The sequence below is a fragment of the Salvia splendens genome, chromosome 18, assembly GCF_004379255.2.
Source record: "Salvia splendens isolate huo1 chromosome 18, SspV2, whole genome shotgun sequence".
Taxonomy (NCBI): domain Eukaryota; kingdom Viridiplantae; phylum Streptophyta; class Magnoliopsida; order Lamiales; family Lamiaceae; genus Salvia; species Salvia splendens.
In genome coordinates this window covers 153,385-170,021 of record NC_056049.1, presented here as the reverse complement: position 1 = coordinate 170,021, position 16,637 = coordinate 153,385, and the positions used below count along the sequence as shown (strand labels likewise).

Below are 16,637 nucleotides of genomic sequence, written 5' to 3'. Positions count from 1 at the left end.
CTTTGAGGAGCTGGATGGTCTTTTCCCGGTGTAGAGGTGTTCCCGCGAAACCGATCTTCACCGTTCTGGATGGATCATCTTCATATAACCGAACTTCCATCGAGTTCGGCTCCGGTGTGACTTCGGTCATTTCGCCTGCCTCTGACTCCGGCTGCTGTGATTGCTATGCTTGATGGTGCCGATCTGATTGCTCGGCACTTTTAAGCGCAATCTGCAAACACTCTTTTGCTCTTTTTTGATCACCTCGGATGACCGCTATTCCTCCTTTAGTGGGGATCTTGATGGTGAGGTGATAAGTAGAGCAAATGGCCCGAACTGTGTTGAGCCAGTCTCTTCCCAGTATAATGTTGTACGGGGACCGAGCTTTTACCACAAAGAACTCGATCATCGTACTGGAGCTTGTAGGCGCTCTTCCCACCGTAATCGGAAGGCTGATAATACCTTCAGGGCGGGTGTCCTCCTGGGCGAAACTTTTCAGAGGAAGCGGAGCCGGACTGAGCCGAGCTGGATCCACTTCCAGTTTATCGAAACATTCTTTAAAAAGAATGCTAACTGACGCTCCTGTATCCACGAACACTCTGTGGATCAGTTTGTTTGCCACTCCGGCTTGAATGACAATGGCGTCTTGATGAGGAGAGATGGCCGGGACGGGATCGGCATCTGAAAATGTAATCACTTCGTCCTGCTTCAGCCTTTTATGCGTTGGCTCCTCTCGATTGAAGCCTCTGCGCTCTGACTTCAGGGACGATTTAGTCTTCCCGGCTGGGAGAGCGTCAATAGTCTGGATTACTCCATCATATTGCGGCTCGTCATCGTCTTCGGGATCCTGTTGCCTTTTCGGATCCTGAGGAGCGCAGTTCGCACTTCTCTGCTTCTTGTTCTTTTTCGGCTGCTTGCTTTGGTATTTTTTTAACGTCCCTGCTTTCACAAGAACATCAATACCTGCAGCCAAATGTCGGCACTCCTCGGTATCGTGACCGTGGTCTTGATGGAAGGAGCAATAATTATCCTGACTTCGGCGCGCGGTCGATTTCGTCATCCGCTTTGGCTTTTCGAACATATCGGAATGCAGTTCGAAAATTTCCGCTCTCGACTTGTTCAAAGGTACGAACTGAGCGGGCGGTTTCTCAAGATCGAGACGTGGTCCCAATCTGCCTTGTACCGGTGCCCTTTGAATTCTTTCAAAAGGAGTTCGGCGAGGAAGCCTCTGATCGCTATGATCGGGCTTCTTTTTGTCTTCTCTAGATGAGCTGTCTAAAGACCGTTTTCGACGGTCTGCCTCATCGGCACGAGAAAACTGGTCCGCAATGTCCCACATCTCTTGAGCTGTTTGCGGACTGCATTCAACGAGCTTCCTGTAGAGAGCTCCTGGCAGTATTCCATTTTGGAATGCCGAAATGACAAGTAGATCATTGAGATCATCTACTTGTAGGCATTCCTTGTGGAATCTCGTCATAAAGTCGCTGATCTTTTCGTCGCGACCTTGACGTATAGAAAGCAGCTGAGCCGAAGTGATTCGGGCTTCCGCTTTCTGAAAGAACCTCCTGTGGAAAGCATCCATTAGATCTCGGTAAGATCTAATGCTGCCTTGGGGGAGGCTATCGAACCACCTTCTTGCGTTCCCGATAAGCAGCTCGGGAAACAGCTTGCACATATGGACCTCATTGAGACCCTGGTTCGCCATGTTATACTGATAGCGTCCCAGGAAGTCATGAGGATTCACTAACCCGTCATAAGTCATCGACGGAGTTCGGTAGTTCTGTGGCAAGGGAGTTCGGGTGATATCGTCCGAGAACGGAGTCTTCAATGCTCCGTACATGGCGAACCCGACATTTCTTCGGTATGGAGGAGATGGAGTTCTCCTGTGATTCCGGTACCGAGGAGGAACAGGAACATGTCGGGGTTGAGGATTCTTCTTCCTGGAAGACACGGCACTACTGCGGTAGTGACTTTCATGTCTGGATGAGGAGGGAGAATCCACCGTTTTCGTCTCCGGCTTTTGGCCCTTTTGCAGGAAAATTAAGAACTCTTCCTGCTTCTCGGCCAAAAACAACTTGACAGCCTCGTTCAAATCGGGCTGCTGGGAAGACTCGGTGCGATGAGTCTTTGAGCGGCTTGTTCCTTCTCCGTGAGAACTGGAAGTAGATTTCTCACGAGGCTGTTTTCCAGACCTACGGGCTGGACTAGCTTCCTCATGGTTATCACGGACGGAAGCACGGGTATTATGTGATCTGGTATGCATTTTTTTGGTGGAAGAGGATCAAAAACTCGCTTTTATCACAGATTTGGTTCTCTGGTTCCCACAGACGGCGCCAGTGATGGTTGGACGAATTTTTGATGGTAATAAATGCAGGTAAAAAATATAGATCACGACACAAGGAATTACGTGGTTCGATTTACTGAGGTAAATCTACGTCCACGGGAAGAAAGGAGGGCAAGATTGTATTGCTTGATCTGGTTTACAGCTTACAAATACAGACTTGCTATATGATATTTGATGTCTAGAGAGCTTTTTTTTCCTTTAGTCTATCTGATCTAAGTTCTATTTATACATTGAACTAAGATCATGGCTTGCATCACCACTAACTAGGTCGTGGATGTCGTGGAGGTCATGAGATCCTGCATGGGTCCACTATCTCTTTGTTTGGTCAGCTATCCTGCATGAGATCCTGCATGAGTTGACACCACTAAATAGATCGTGTAGTGGAGGTCGTGGAGGTTCTGCATGAGTCCACTATCTCCCAGTTCGGTCGAATACTGAGACCGAACTGCTGAACTATTGCCGAGCAGCTTTTGCCGATCTGAGAGTAGAGCTTGATTGGTCGGCTTTTACCGAGCTGTAGGCTGGGGCCGAACTCTTTGGTAATGCCGAACTGATACTCTTCCTTGGGCTTTGGGCTGATGGGCCGTCACTGCTATTGGGCTTGTTTAGTACGTACCCCATCAACTACAAAGGTATACAGTAAATGATATATTGTTGAGAATTAATAATGCAGTAGTTACTTAAAAATATAAAAACAAGAATGATATATTGCAAAAAAGAAAAGGAAAGGGATTGATTAAATATGTGCGTTTTGTTCATAAATATGTGCGTTTTGTACCACAGCATTTTGTGCTGTGTTTTGAAGCAGACTAGGGGATCCTCCCCCGTATTTTAGATGCAATCCCTATTATATTTACTACTCCATAGTTCATTTATGTGAATGGTTCGATACAGACTTAGGTAAAGCGGAACGAGTAGATAGGGGTGAGGTGGGCACGTGGGGTGCAATACGTTGTGTCCCAGTTGAAGGAGACATGCACACGCTTCAAAAACTGCCGGTTTCGGTTCGGCATCGGCGGTTTACGGTTCAAAAAAATCATGAACCTGAACCGGCCTGCCAAGGGTTTAGGCGGTTCCGATTCAATAAACCGTCAGTTCGGGCGACGGTTCAAAACCGCCGGTTCCGGGTCGTTTCGGCGGTTCAGTTTTTTTGTTTTTTTGCATTTTATTATTTATTTATCTATGTAATGTGCGTAAATAAAATTCAAAAAATCATGAATAAAATTGGTTTATTGATATAAATTTAAACGGGGCTACAAGTTACAACAATTACAAATCACTAAAGACTTGGAGTCTTAACCAATAAATTTAAATATTGGTTGTTTTTTTAATCGTCTATTTTTATCATTCTTATACAAATTATATTAATTGTTGTTTTTTTTGCACATTTTAATCAATACATTGAGAAAAATGAGTAACATACCTACATTTAAATCCAATGGTTTGAGCATGTCCACCTTCTATAAATATACAAATTATGAGCAACATGTCACATTCAAGTTTTGTCTTCTACATTGAAAAAAAGATTAATGAATGATCTAAACATATAGTTAAAAAAGAAAATACTTCAACATATTTTGTCTTGCATTGAAAATGAAACATAAAATATTCAAGAATGCCTTTATAAAAGAGAAACAATCAAGAATGGTTTCTTAGAATTCAGAGGCCCAACAAATAAATATGAGATATTATGAAATTTTTGTATTTATTTTTTTTTTTTGAAAATTAATGTTTAAATATAAAAATTAATTTTTATAAATAATAAATATATATATTTTATTTTTATTTGAACCGCCGGTTCGAACTGTTGAACCGCCGATTCCGGTTTCTGAAAATTGTGAACCTGAACCGGTGATTAACCGCCAGTTCGGTTCGGTTCGGTTTGTGCATGCCTCACCCAATCTATTTCTCACATCATCCATTCAAAAATTAAAACCTACTTTTGCGTGCCTCTTTTTTTGACTCCATTCTTTTTTTAATCCCCTCTTATAAAATCAGTAATAAATATACCTCTTGCGAGCAACGACATAGTAAAATCCAAATGAGCAGTCTGAAAATATGACGTGTGTTTGAGTGTTGTGTGAGAGTTGTGCAACTGCTACACACTGACTGCTGCCACAAGCTTATGCATTTTGATTAATTGTTTTTCATTTTTCAGAATAATTCCGTATATATACCTATTTCTGTTGTATATACTTATTTTTTCCATTCTAATGATACTGCCAAAATCAGCTGTTCTACAAATTTGCAAACATTAAATTTTTATCTGAAATTTGCAGAGTTTTTTAATTAAAGAATGAGTAGTTTATTTCAAAATATTTATACTTAATCGAAATTGGAATCAAACGGCAGCCCTTGGTGTGGGGAGCATTTTGACTTCTTCTTTCAAGCATTTGATTGATGGACGCGTCTGCCCTCATACGTCCCTTTCACTTATTTTATTTTTAAACATTTTTATAACCTGCAGAGGTTAACGTGGAGTGTATTTCATTCCATTTTATTTATTTTTGGGTTTTTTGGCAACACCCGGGCCGAGGGTACATAATAAATTAAACCCGGTCCAGTTAACTATTTAAGCCCAAATATTAGACATCCTTTTCCCAACAACTACTTTTAAAAAAAGGAACATTTTTTTTAGTTCACCAGCTTAGTTAAACTATTATTTTTGGTCCATAAATTTTAAAAATATCTTTCAAGGTTCGTCAACTTTTAACTTAATATCATTTAAACTATTTTTTCCCTATTTTGAAATTTTTAAGATAAAAATATCCTCAAGACCATGTCTGACAATTTAGTCTCTTTCCTCTCTCTTTTTTATTAAAATATTTAATTTCTCTTTCTTTCTTTTTACCTCTTCTCTAACCTAACTAATCTCAAGGCTCTCGCCATATTCGGCTTAAATATTTTGGGGGAGTTTAAGGCCGATTTCCGATCTTAAATCCTTGAACTATTTGGAGATTTAAATCAATTTTTACCAATAATTTCACGGCTGATATTCTATAATTTCATTAATTTGGTGATTAAGAGTTAGAGAGGGAAAGTGAATTGGGGAAGATAAAATGACGACGAGTTTGAGAGAAAAAAATGAATTTGAGTTCTTGTATTTGATGTTTTGAATTCTTCAAGTTGGTGTGGGAATCAACTTGGACATGGACATGGACGATTGATGCGAGGCAGAAAAGAGGGAGAAGGAAGAAGGGAAAAAAAGAAAGCGGGGAAAATTAAATATTTTAATGAAGAAGAGAGAATAAATAGACTAAATTTCTCTCTATGGTCTTAAGGGCATTTCTAACCAAAAAAATAAAAAAAATAGCTCAAATAAGTTGAGGGATTTCAAAAGACATTTCAAAGTTTATGGAACAAAAATGATAATTTAGCAAAGTTTAAAGACTAAAAAATATGTTCCATCTTTTAAAAATTCAAAGTAAGAAATAGTATGGTGTTTAAGTTGTACTACTATATATTTAAGAGAAAATCATTGTGTAAATAATACTCCATCATGAATACCACCCGATTATTTGCAGTGTAAGAAGGATATGCAAGCCATAGAGCAAGTTTAGGAGATATTTGAGCACAACCTTAAAATAACATTATTAATGAATATAAATAAACCAAAATATGATATTCATACTGACTCCAGAAGAAATAAAAGTAATTAAGCAAAAGATTATAAAGTGAGAGAAAATGGTGCTTCTTGATCATCTGTGGGACGATGTGGTGGCAGGGCCGCAACCGGGGCGCGGCCTCAAACACCTCAAAAAGGTGTACACCAGCCCCAACGGTTGGTTAGAACCACAACACTAATTATCATATATGCATAAATCATTTAATGAAGACATGTGTTTTATGGTTAGATGGAGGAGAGGGGAGTGGCATCGTGTACCAGAGGTCTCTGTCGATGCCGTCGAGCCCTTTGACGCCGGGAACGCCGACGAATATGTCCCCCACGGCTGGGAAAAAGGACAATGTGTGGCGGAGCTGTTGGAACATTTTAATATGGTCCAACATAATAGTCTAAAGATTGTATAATATTTATTACTATTTATTGATTGACCCGATTACGTGATCTACTAAGGTTATATAATTTATAGGGTCAATCGATTATCTATAAAAGTATGAGGACTGTTGTGCAGATACTACTTTGGATAACTTTAATTTTGTTATGGGTGAAATTAAAGTTATAATAAAGTTAGGGACTTATTCTCTAAATACATGGTTATGGTCCCCAAGTGCAACCTATAAATAGGTTAACAGATTCCCATTCCTGTTGATCTGACGTATTTTCAAGACTTACAGATTACAGAGAATCTGTGAGATTGCGTTGACACTTGGAAGATTAATTTCCATACTTCAGAATCAATATCATGAATCCGAATCCATGTATGCTTCCGCTTTAAGTTTATCAATCTTATTCAACATGTATGATTTGTGTGATGAATTATGTGAATCATTAATTTGATTCCAACAATTGGTATCAGAGCCAATACATGTCGGAATGAATTGATAATTCGTTGATATATAGTTCTGTGTTGGATTCGTTCAATTCATACGAAATTAATGTTTGATTCAATTCATTCAAAAGCTTTTCAATAATGGTTGATTTTGTAATGCACGCAAACCAATGTTTGATACTTTGATTGGTTTTGAATTCTGTTTTGAATTGTGGTTTTGAACTCTGTTTCAATTTGACTATTGAAATCCTCGTTTCCAAAACCAATACATAGATTCTGTAAAATTAGTTTTGAAATTTCAGATTTGATTCTTGAATTTCTCATTTCAAAATTATTGCGCACGCAATCAGTGTTCTTGAATCCATCAATTTCTTTCAAAATTATTTTGAAATTTCTCTGGTTGCCGTCTGTCTTGGGTGATAACCGGCGACATCGGGCGTTGGCAGTGATGTCACGGTTCGCAGCGGTTACCGGCGATGGAATGCACGGCGTATCGAATCGTCGCATCCTCTCTTTCACAATAACTGCCGCTATTCATTCCTCAGAATTCATGAGGGTGATAGGTTCTGGGCCTTATTTTCTTGTGGGCTGTCTATCTTATTTTATAAACTCTGTGTTTTAAGGTTTCATTCTGTTCTGGTCTTTTAAGTGGGCTGTCAAATTTTTTTTTATTTTTTATTTTACGTAAGTCCAAAATTTGGTCGTGTGGCAGATTATATATATTTTAAGGCGATCAAATTTTTAAATAGCCCGCAAGATTTATTTTTTAAAACAGTTAATAATATTTAATTGTTTTGGTTATTAAGTAATTAATTAAATAATGACTTAAAGCTTTTGTTGTTTATCATTCTAAATAAATTAATTAAAGCATTAACTCGCCAAAGTGGGCTCTGATGTGTAGATTAATTTTATTTGGAATGTGTATTATTTGTATACTTGAAATACATGCGAATAGTTAATCGGCCCAAAGGAAGATTGTTATTTGGCCGTGTTTCTTGTGTACTTTGTGGTAATAATATGAGATTATCCTTAAGTCATTGTGGACACTAAGTCGGCCCAAAGGAAGACTTATTGTTTGACAGGAAATGATTATCTATACTTGATTACTACGTATTAAGATGTCACTTGCGAATTATTATTTTGTCCAAAGATGAAATTTTAATGTTGTGCCGACATCTTGAAATGGGAATTGTCATTATTTAATTTATTTACTTATTATTTACGTGAGCTAATTACTGTCCTACTTGTTATATTTGTTCTTTGCTAGCTCAAGAATCTGCTATTGGTTTTCTAAATTCCATTCCTGTACTAAAAGGATTATATGCTCACTTATAGGAAATCGGATCAGCTTGAGATCATTGGGTATTCTGATTCGGATTTCGCGGGATGCCAAGACAGTCGTAGATCCACGTCAGGTTATGTGTTCATGCTAGCCGGAGGGGCTATATCTTGGAAAAGTGTTAAACAAACATTGATAGCCACCTCTACAATGGAAGCAGAATTCATAGCTTGCTTTGAGGCATCACAACATGGAGTATGGCTGCGGAACTTTATTCAAGGACTGCAAATTGTGGATAGTATTGAAAGACCACTCAAGTTATATTGTGACAATAAGTCCGCATTCATGTACTCCAACAACAACAGGAGCTCGTCGAAGTCCAAACACATTGACATCAAGTTCCTTGCTGTTAAGGATAGAATTCAGAGTAGACAATTGCAAATTGAACACTTAGGTTCAACTTCCATGCTTGCGGATCCTTTCACTAAAGGTTTACCGCCTTCGGTCTTTCATGAGCATGTATTTCACATGGGTGTTCGACCTTGTGATACTTTGGTCTAGTGGGAGTTTGTGTTCATCTATGTAATAATATTGAATTTCAATTATATTAAGTGCACACTTCAGTTACTTTGGTTTAGTTACTTTGAATTATGCTTTGATATTTTCTGATCTCACTATAGTTTCAGAGGACCAGTTGGAAATAGACATGCAAAAGATCACATAGCATGTAATTTTCATGCTGCACACTCATATTTTGATTTGTGTTGCTGGATGTGTTGATATTTGTGATCACTGATGAGTTTAGTCATGTATACGTGTTGTGACTTAAACTTCTTTGGTTCCATATTAACATGTTTAGTAGACCGGATCGGTAAAGATGACTAATATAAATAGTAAGCGCGCAACTTTAGTAATGAACAATCATTTGGTGACTTTTATGTTGGCCCAAGTGGGAGATTGTTGGAACATTTTAATATGGTCCAACATAATAGTCTAAAGATTGTATAATATTTATTACTATTTATTGATTGACCCGATTACGTGATCTACTAAGGTTATATAATTTATAGGGTCAATCGATTATCTATAAAAGTATGAGGACTGTTGTGCAGATACTACTTTGGATAACTTTAATTTTGTTATGGGTGAAATTAAAGTTATAATAAAGTTAGGGACTTATTCTCTAAATACATGGTTATGGTCCCCAAGTGCAACCTATAAATAGGTTAACAGATTCCCATTCCTGTTGATCTGACGTATTTTCAAGACTTACAGATTACAGAGAATCTGTGAGATTGCGTTGACACTTGGAAGATTAATTTCCATACTTCAGAATCAATATCATGAATCCGAATCCATGTATGCTTCCGCTTTAAGTTTATCAATCTTATTCAACATGTATGATTTGTGTGATGAATTATGTGAATCATTAATTTGATTCCAACAATTGGTATCAGAGCCAATACATGTCGGAATGAATTGATAATTCGTTGATATATAGTTCTGTGTTGGATTCGTTCAATTCATACGAAATTAATGTTTGATTCAATTCATTCAAAAGCTTTTCAATAATGGTTGATTTTGTAATGCACGCAAACCAATGTTTGATACTTTGATTGGTTTTGAATTCTGTTTTGAATTGTGGTTTTGAACTCTGTTTCAATTTGACTATTGAAATCCTCGTTTCCAAAACCAATACATAGATTCTGTAAAATTAGTTTTGAAATTTCAGATTTGATTCTTGAATTTCTCATTTCAAAATTATTGCGCACGCAATCAGTGTTCTTGAATCCATCAATTTCTTTCAAAATTATTTTGAAATTTCTCTGGTTGCCGTCTGTCTTGGGTGATAACCGGCGACATCGGGCGTTGGCAGTGATGTCACGGTTCGCAGCGGTTACCGGCGATGGAATGCACGGCGTATCGAATCGTCGCATCCTCTCTTTCACAATAACTGCCGCTATTCATTCCTCAGAATTCATGAGGGTGATAGGTTCTGGGCCTTATTTTCTTGTGGGCTGTCTATCTTATTTTATAAACTCTGTGTTTTAAGGTTTCATTCTGTTCTGGTCTTTTAAGTGGGCTGTCAAATTTTTTTTTATTTTTTATTTTACGTAAGTCCAAAATTTGGTCGTGTGGCAGATTATATATATTTTAAGGCGATCAAATTTTTAAATAGCCCGCAAGATTTATTTTTTAAAACAGTTAATAATATTTAATTGTTTTGGTTATTAAGTAATTAATTAAATAATGACTTAAAGCTTTTGTTGTTTATCATTCTAAATAAATTAATTAAAGCATTAACTCGCCAAAGTGGGCTCTGATGTGTAGATTAATTTTATTTGGAATGTGTATTATTTGTATACTTGAAATACATGCGAATAGTTAATCGGCCCAAAGGAAGATTGTTATTTGGCCGTGTTTCTTGTGTACTTTGTGGTAATAATATGAGATTATCCTTAAGTCATTGTGGACACTAAGTCGGCCCAAAGGAAGACTTATTGTTTGACAGGAAATGATTATCTATACTTGATTACTACGTATTAAGATGTCACTTGCGAATTATTATTTTGTCCAAAGATGAAATTTTAATGTTGTGCCGACATCTTGAAATGGGAATTGTCATTATTTAATTTATTTACTTATTATTTACGTGAGCTAATTACTGTCCTACTTGTTATATTTGTTCTTTGCTAGCTCAAGAATCTGCTATTGGTTTTCTAAATTCCATTCCTGTACTAAAAGGATTATATGCTCACTTATAGGAAATCGGATCAGCTTGAGATCATTGGGTATTCTGATTCGGATTTCGCGGGATGCCAAGACAGTCGTAGATCCACGTCAGGTTATGTGTTCATGCTAGCCGGAGGGGCTATATCTTGGAAAAGTGTTAAACAAACATTGATAGCCACCTCTACAATGGAAGCAGAATTCATAGCTTGCTTTGAGGCATCACAACATGGAGTATGGCTGCGGAACTTTATTCAAGGACTGCAAATTGTGGATAGTATTGAAAGACCACTCAAGTTATATTGTGACAATAAGTCCGCATTCATGTACTCCAACAACAACAGGAGCTCGTCGAAGTCCAAACACATTGACATCAAGTTCCTTGCTGTTAAGGATAGAATTCAGAGTAGACAATTGCAAATTGAACACTTAGGTTCAACTTCCATGCTTGCGGATCCTTTCACTAAAGGTTTACCGCCTTCGGTCTTTCATGAGCATGTATTTCACATGGGTGTTCGACCTTGTGATACTTTGGTCTAGTGGGAGTTTGTGTTCATCTATGTAATAATATTGAATTTCAATTATATTAAGTGCACACTTCAGTTACTTTGGTTTAGTTACTTTGAATTATGCTTTGATATTTTCTGATCTCACTATAGTTTCAGAGGACCAGTTGGAAATAGACATGCAAAAGATCACATAGCATGTAATTTTCATGCTGCACACTCATATTTTGATTTGTGTTGCTGGATGTGTTGATATTTGTGATCACTGATGAGTTTAGTCATGTATACGTGTTGTGACTTAAACTTCTTTGGTTCCATATTAACATGTTTAGTAGACCGGATCGGTAAAGATGACTAATATAAATAGTAAGCGCGCAACTTTAGTAATGAACAATCATTTGGTGACTTTTATGTTGGCCCAAGTGGGAGATTGTTGGAACATTTTAATATGGTCCAACATAATAGTCTAAAGATTGTATAATATTTATTACTATTTATTGATTGACCCGATTACGTGATCTACTAAGGTTATATAATTTATAGGGTCAATCGATTATCTATAAAAGTATGAGGACTGTTGTGCAGATACTACTTTGGATAACTTTAATTTTGTTATGGGTGAAATTAAAGTTATAATAAAGTTAGGGACTTATTCTCTAAATACATGGTTATGGTCCCCAAGTGCAACCTATAAATAGGTTAACAGATTCCCATTCCTGTTGATCTGACGTATTTTCAAGACTTACAGATTACAGAGAATCTGTGAGATTGCGTTGACACTTGGAAGATTAATTTCCATACTTCAGAATCAATATCATGAATCCGAATCCATGTATGCTTCCGCTTTAAGTTTATCAATCTTATTCAACATGTATGATTTGTGTGATGAATTATGTGAATCATTAATTTGATTCCAACAGGAGCGTCTTCAACCCGGGAAGCAATTCCGCCACCAAAAACGTCGGAGCTGACTATTTTGATAAGCCGCAGCCCAACTCCCCTACTGTCTATGATTGGTACATACCATCATCATCATCATCATGTTTTCTTGATAAGCATTAATTGTGATTATTTGTTTTGATTTTCAGGCTTTATAGTGGGGATACTAGGAGCAAGCATCGTTGAAAGAAATGGATGGCTATGCTTTTAGTTTTATTGTAAATAAAGATACATATAAACTTGGTGTAATATGTAGATTTCTTGATTTTCTGTTTTTAGTTTAAAATGCATTTTGATCTATAGATTATCATGTAGTTTTTCTTTTTCTTTTTTTGTTTGCTATGCAAATAATGGTTAATACTTAGATTTATTATGTCTAGTTGTTTGCCTCTTTCTCCAACAAAAGCATCATTTCATTTAATAACATAATATTAGAAACATATAAAAATTGGCTTGAATTTTCATAAGGAATAACTAAAAAATATCCCAATTTTCAAAAGTGGTATAATTAAACTATCCATATGATTGTAGAAAATATTAATAGGAGTAAGAATTAAACCAATGATGAGTTAAAAACCTGCCCTTTTTTTTACTTTTACTACTACAAAAAGTACTTAACTGCCCAATTTTAAAAGCAGGAGCGGCATCCACTCTCAGCTTCCGACCTATCTTCACTACTGCGTCCGCGCCCCCCGCCACCGGATTTCTGTCACCTGTGAGAATTTGATCTCACAGTTAGTGCAATTGAGAAGATGATCCTGCTCAATGCTGTTTCTCATGGCTTAGTCACTTAATTTTAGAGTTTCTGGAGTGAGAGTGTTCATATTAGAGAATAGAGCTATGGGGGAGAGTGCGGGTTTTTCGTCGGGTTACAAGGAATACGTCGCCGGTATGCTGGCTGGAGTTGCCACTGTCATTGTTGGTCATCCATTCGATACTGTCAAGGTCCCTCCCTCTCTCTCTCTCTCTCTCTCTCTCTCTCTCTCTCTCTCTCTCTCACACACACACACACACACACACACACGCACCCTAACTTCCTTATTAGTTATTCGATTGTGATTGTTTTCTGGATTGGATTTCGCGACTCAATTTCTGATGACTTGCTGGTTGAGAATGATCCTTTTGTAATTTTGTCCAGTCGAGATTGGATAAAATCTGAGCTGAAAGAAATAAGTTAGCTATGTATTTAGTTTGCTTTGAACAAGTGGACTGCTGGCGTGCTTTATTTTGCTTTGTGAATGAGTTAGCTGTTATTAGTTAGGTGATCTTCGTTTTCAACCTGCATAAATACTAGTGATAACCTATTGATGATGGAGCGGAAGATTGTCAAAGTTTAGGCACTTTGCAGTATAAATGTTTGGCCTATTGCTGCTCTTTTATCATTAGAATCTCTTACTGAAAATATGTAGGAGTTTGGTTATCGTCAATAGACTCAATAGTCAATACACATCATTGCTGCTGTTACTTCACATTTGTAACTAATTACTTGGCTTGTATTCAATCATATAGACACATTTAATTCAGCATTCATCGTCGCAATATTGTTGGTGTTGAAATTGTGATTCCTATCAAGAATTTATATCACTAGTTTTAGGCCAAAAATAATCACAGAAACTGTCTTTGTTGTGAATTTAACTTGCAGTTCTGACTACCTTTTATGAGTGATGGAAGATACTTCATCAATTGCACTAGAACCACTATTATTTAGGAAAACTTGCGGGTAGCTAATTTTTTTTCGTCCATGTCGATTTGTATTAGCAGGTGAAGCTGCAAAAACATAATATAGAAGCTAATGGGATTAAGTACAGGAGTGGTTTGCATTGTACTATAAGAATATTGAAGACGGAAGGAGTATGCATCTTGACTCCTTGTGAGACCTTTATTTGATGCACATTTTCGTAGTTATTATTGAGTTTGCATGCTATGTGGCTGAAACTTCACTTTATTTTTCTAGTGTTGATTTTCTTATATTACTTTGTTTATGATGGTCATAAGGATTATCTCAAGCAGAGAAGTTTGTCCACCGAAATAAAACTCTTAGTGAGCTCTGATTTTTTTTTTATCATAATGTCACCAAGTCATTTGTCATTTCAACTTCACTGCTAGTATATCATGGTCTTATGTCATGTTCTAGGTTATCTAGGATAGTATTTGCTTCTTCTTCTTCTTTTCTCTGTGGACAACTCTTGCTATTTTGGCAGGTTAAAGGACTCTATTCTGGCGCAACGTCGTCTTTTGTTGGAATGGCCTTTGAAAGCTCACTTGCCTTTGGAATCTATTCCCAGACAAAACATGTTCTCCAGGTATATGTTGAATACCATAGACATCGCCGCCCTTCATGCTTTAGAGTTCTTTGATGCTCATGATACTGGAAAGTAGCTAAGTTATAACTTTACAGATTGCCTATACGAATGACATGTGTATTTGACTACTCCTCCCATGTTTAATTTTGACTTTTTGGGGGTGCCTTTGAAGGGAAAACCAGAAAGTGGAAAGCCACAGCTTCTTGCCATACTTCCTTCAGGAGCTTTTGCTGGAGGTATTATTAGCTTTATACTATGCCCATCTGAGCTGGTAAAGGTAAGTGAAAACAAAACCTTGGCATTTCTCTTTGAGCCTGTTCACACCATTGGTGTGATTGTGGGATTTTCAGTGTAGAATGCAAGTGCAAGGTGCTGACTCTATCCTTCAAAGTTCAAGTCGATACAGCAGTCCTGTTGATTGTGCCGTAAAAACTGTTAAAAGTGAAGGGGTGAGAAACATGATAGTCAGTTGTTATAATACAGTGAATTACTGTTTAGCTGAGATCATTTCACTTCAGCTTACAGGCCTTTTCCGCGGAGGAGGTGCCATGTTTTTTAGAGAATCTATTGGAAATGCTGTCTTCTTTAGCACTTATGAGTATGTGCGCTATTACATGCATAAACCACTCAGAGATGCCTCCTCTGATCTAACCCATGTGATTGATGTCGGAGTTGGGATTGTTAGTGGCGGCCTTGGTGGGATAGCCGTAAGTGTTCAAAGTAATTATAAAAGATTGACAGAATTGCTCTTTCTGACTTTTGGCTTCACTTTTTTATGTCTTTCTGTATTTATCTGTAGATTCTGTTCCATCCTATTCTGCTTCTAACTTCTTCAATCATTTCTGCAAATGTTAGTGTTGGTCGGCTGTGCTGCCATTAGATGTTGCAAAGACCATAATCCAAACTTCACCGGAGAAGAACCATACAAGAAATCCAGTCCAGATTCTAAAATTGGTATGCAACAAGGTTCTTTTTAAGGTCTGCACAACATTAGCAATAAATTTCTTATTTTTCTCGCTGATAGATTTATAGGAGATCCGGAATCAGAGGATGCTATACGGGGCTTGGTCCTACAATAGTTAGAGCATTTCCCGCTAATGCTTCTGCTATTGTCACATGGGAACTGGCTATGAAAATTCTGGGGATCAAGCGTGATTAACACCGGTGTGCTGTCGGAAGACATAATTGCTGATTCTGTTTCTGGTCACTCCAAAAAAGATGGTGATACTTTTTATCGGTACTCAGTTTGGTTCCTTCAAGATTACTCCCAATCTGGCACAATAGTGTTGAAATGATCTGATGAAATAGACATAAATTATGGTCCAGTCATACTTCGCTTATCAATGATTGGAGGTGGATTTGATGTATTGGATTGTTTTACTTACTTTGTATAATTTACAATTTGTTTCTCTCATCTGCTTTATTTATCCTTGATAAGGAACTCAGTGAGCTCTTGATTCAAGTCATACACAAATATTTGAAGCTTACTTAATGTCTATGGATAAGAACATGTGCAGATTGCAGCACAGGCTGTATGGTTTTATGAGCATGGAATTTCTGATTTTTCAATTTTACTTGCTAGATTCTTTTACCATAATTTTTACATTGTTAATGAAGATTAATGCTGGTATATTTTTCTTTGAAAGATCTGTTGGTGTGGATGTATTTCCGAGTCTTTATCATGGTGTGGTTTTGAATACTGGTTGCATCTCTTACTCAAGTTGTGCACTCATATGAACCAGTCACTGTTCTAGAATATAGTTGCCTGTTAAATTTAACAATTTTGTGTTTGCATTTCAAATTATGTCTCCGTTATAATTTTATACTTCCAATAGGCAGCCTGGTATAAATTTTAAAAAGGTGTATTAGCTTGAAGTTGGTATGCTTGTGGTTGCACGCAGTTGCTGGTGACTGCTAGTATTTCTTCTCTGGATATCAGCCAGAACATTGAGGTATGCTTTTTGATCTCTTATTTTCAGACATCACCTTTGGATGTATAAAAGCACTCAGGGAAATCTTAAAGACTTTAAGTCCTTGGTTTAATATTGAGGATCTATGTCTAAATTCAATTTATGCAATTAAGCTTATAATTATACTCAATTTCTG

General features: G+C 37.1%; 2 protein-coding genes across 2 annotated transcripts; both read left to right on the top strand.

Annotated features, from left to right (window-relative positions):
• Nucleotides 1-6,007: 6,007 nt before the first annotated feature.
• On the top strand, nt 6,008-12,414 carry LOC121776492 (dormancy-associated protein 1-like). Its single transcript, XM_042173666.1, has 4 exons — nt 6,008-6,104; nt 6,178-6,322; nt 12,213-12,305; nt 12,378-12,414. Exons 1-4 carry the CDS (start codon nt 6,008-6,010, stop codon nt 12,412-12,414), a joined length of 372 nt encoding a protein of 123 aa, XP_042029600.1.
• A 447-nt stretch (nt 12,415-12,861) lies between these two features.
• LOC121777786 (mitochondrial arginine transporter BAC1-like) lies at nt 12,862-16,100 on the top strand. The gene is made up of 8 exons (XM_042175145.1): nt 12,862-13,173; nt 13,990-14,079; nt 14,430-14,531; nt 14,704-14,808; nt 14,882-14,980; nt 15,050-15,238; nt 15,387-15,485; nt 15,556-16,100. The coding sequence occupies exons 1-8, from the start codon at nt 13,069-13,071 to the stop codon at nt 15,688-15,690; spliced, it is 924 nt and encodes a 307-aa protein (XP_042031079.1). The 5' UTR covers nt 12,862-13,068; the 3' UTR covers nt 15,691-16,100.
• The last annotated feature ends 537 nt before the right edge of the window (nt 16,101-16,637 follow it).

What these genes read in the sequence shown, in the direction of transcription:
- LOC121777786 (XM_042175145.1), top strand. Translation starts at nt 13,069, where the DNA reads ATGGGGGAGAGTGCGGGTTTTTCGTCGGGTTACAAGGAATACGTCGCC. An exon ending in ATCCATTCGATACTGTCAAG is followed by an intron (nt 13,174 to 13,989) that starts GTCCCTCCCTCT and finishes TTGTATTAGCAG; the next exon opens with GTGAAGCTGCAAAAACATAA. An exon ending in CAGTCCAGATTCTAAAATTG is followed by an intron (nt 15,486 to 15,555) that starts GTATGCAACAAG and finishes TCTCGCTGATAG; the next exon opens with ATTTATAGGAGATCCGGAAT.
- LOC121776492 (XM_042173666.1), top strand. Translation starts at nt 6,008, where the DNA reads ATGGTGCTTCTTGATCATCTGTGGGACGATGTGGTGGCAGGGCCGCAA. An exon ending in GGTGTACACCAGCCCCAACG is followed by an intron (nt 6,105 to 6,177) that starts GTTGGTTAGAAC and finishes TTTTATGGTTAG; the next exon opens with ATGGAGGAGAGGGGAGTGGC. An exon ending in TCCCCTACTGTCTATGATTG is followed by an intron (nt 12,306 to 12,377) that starts GTACATACCATC and finishes TTTGATTTTCAG; the next exon opens with GCTTTATAGTGGGGATACTA.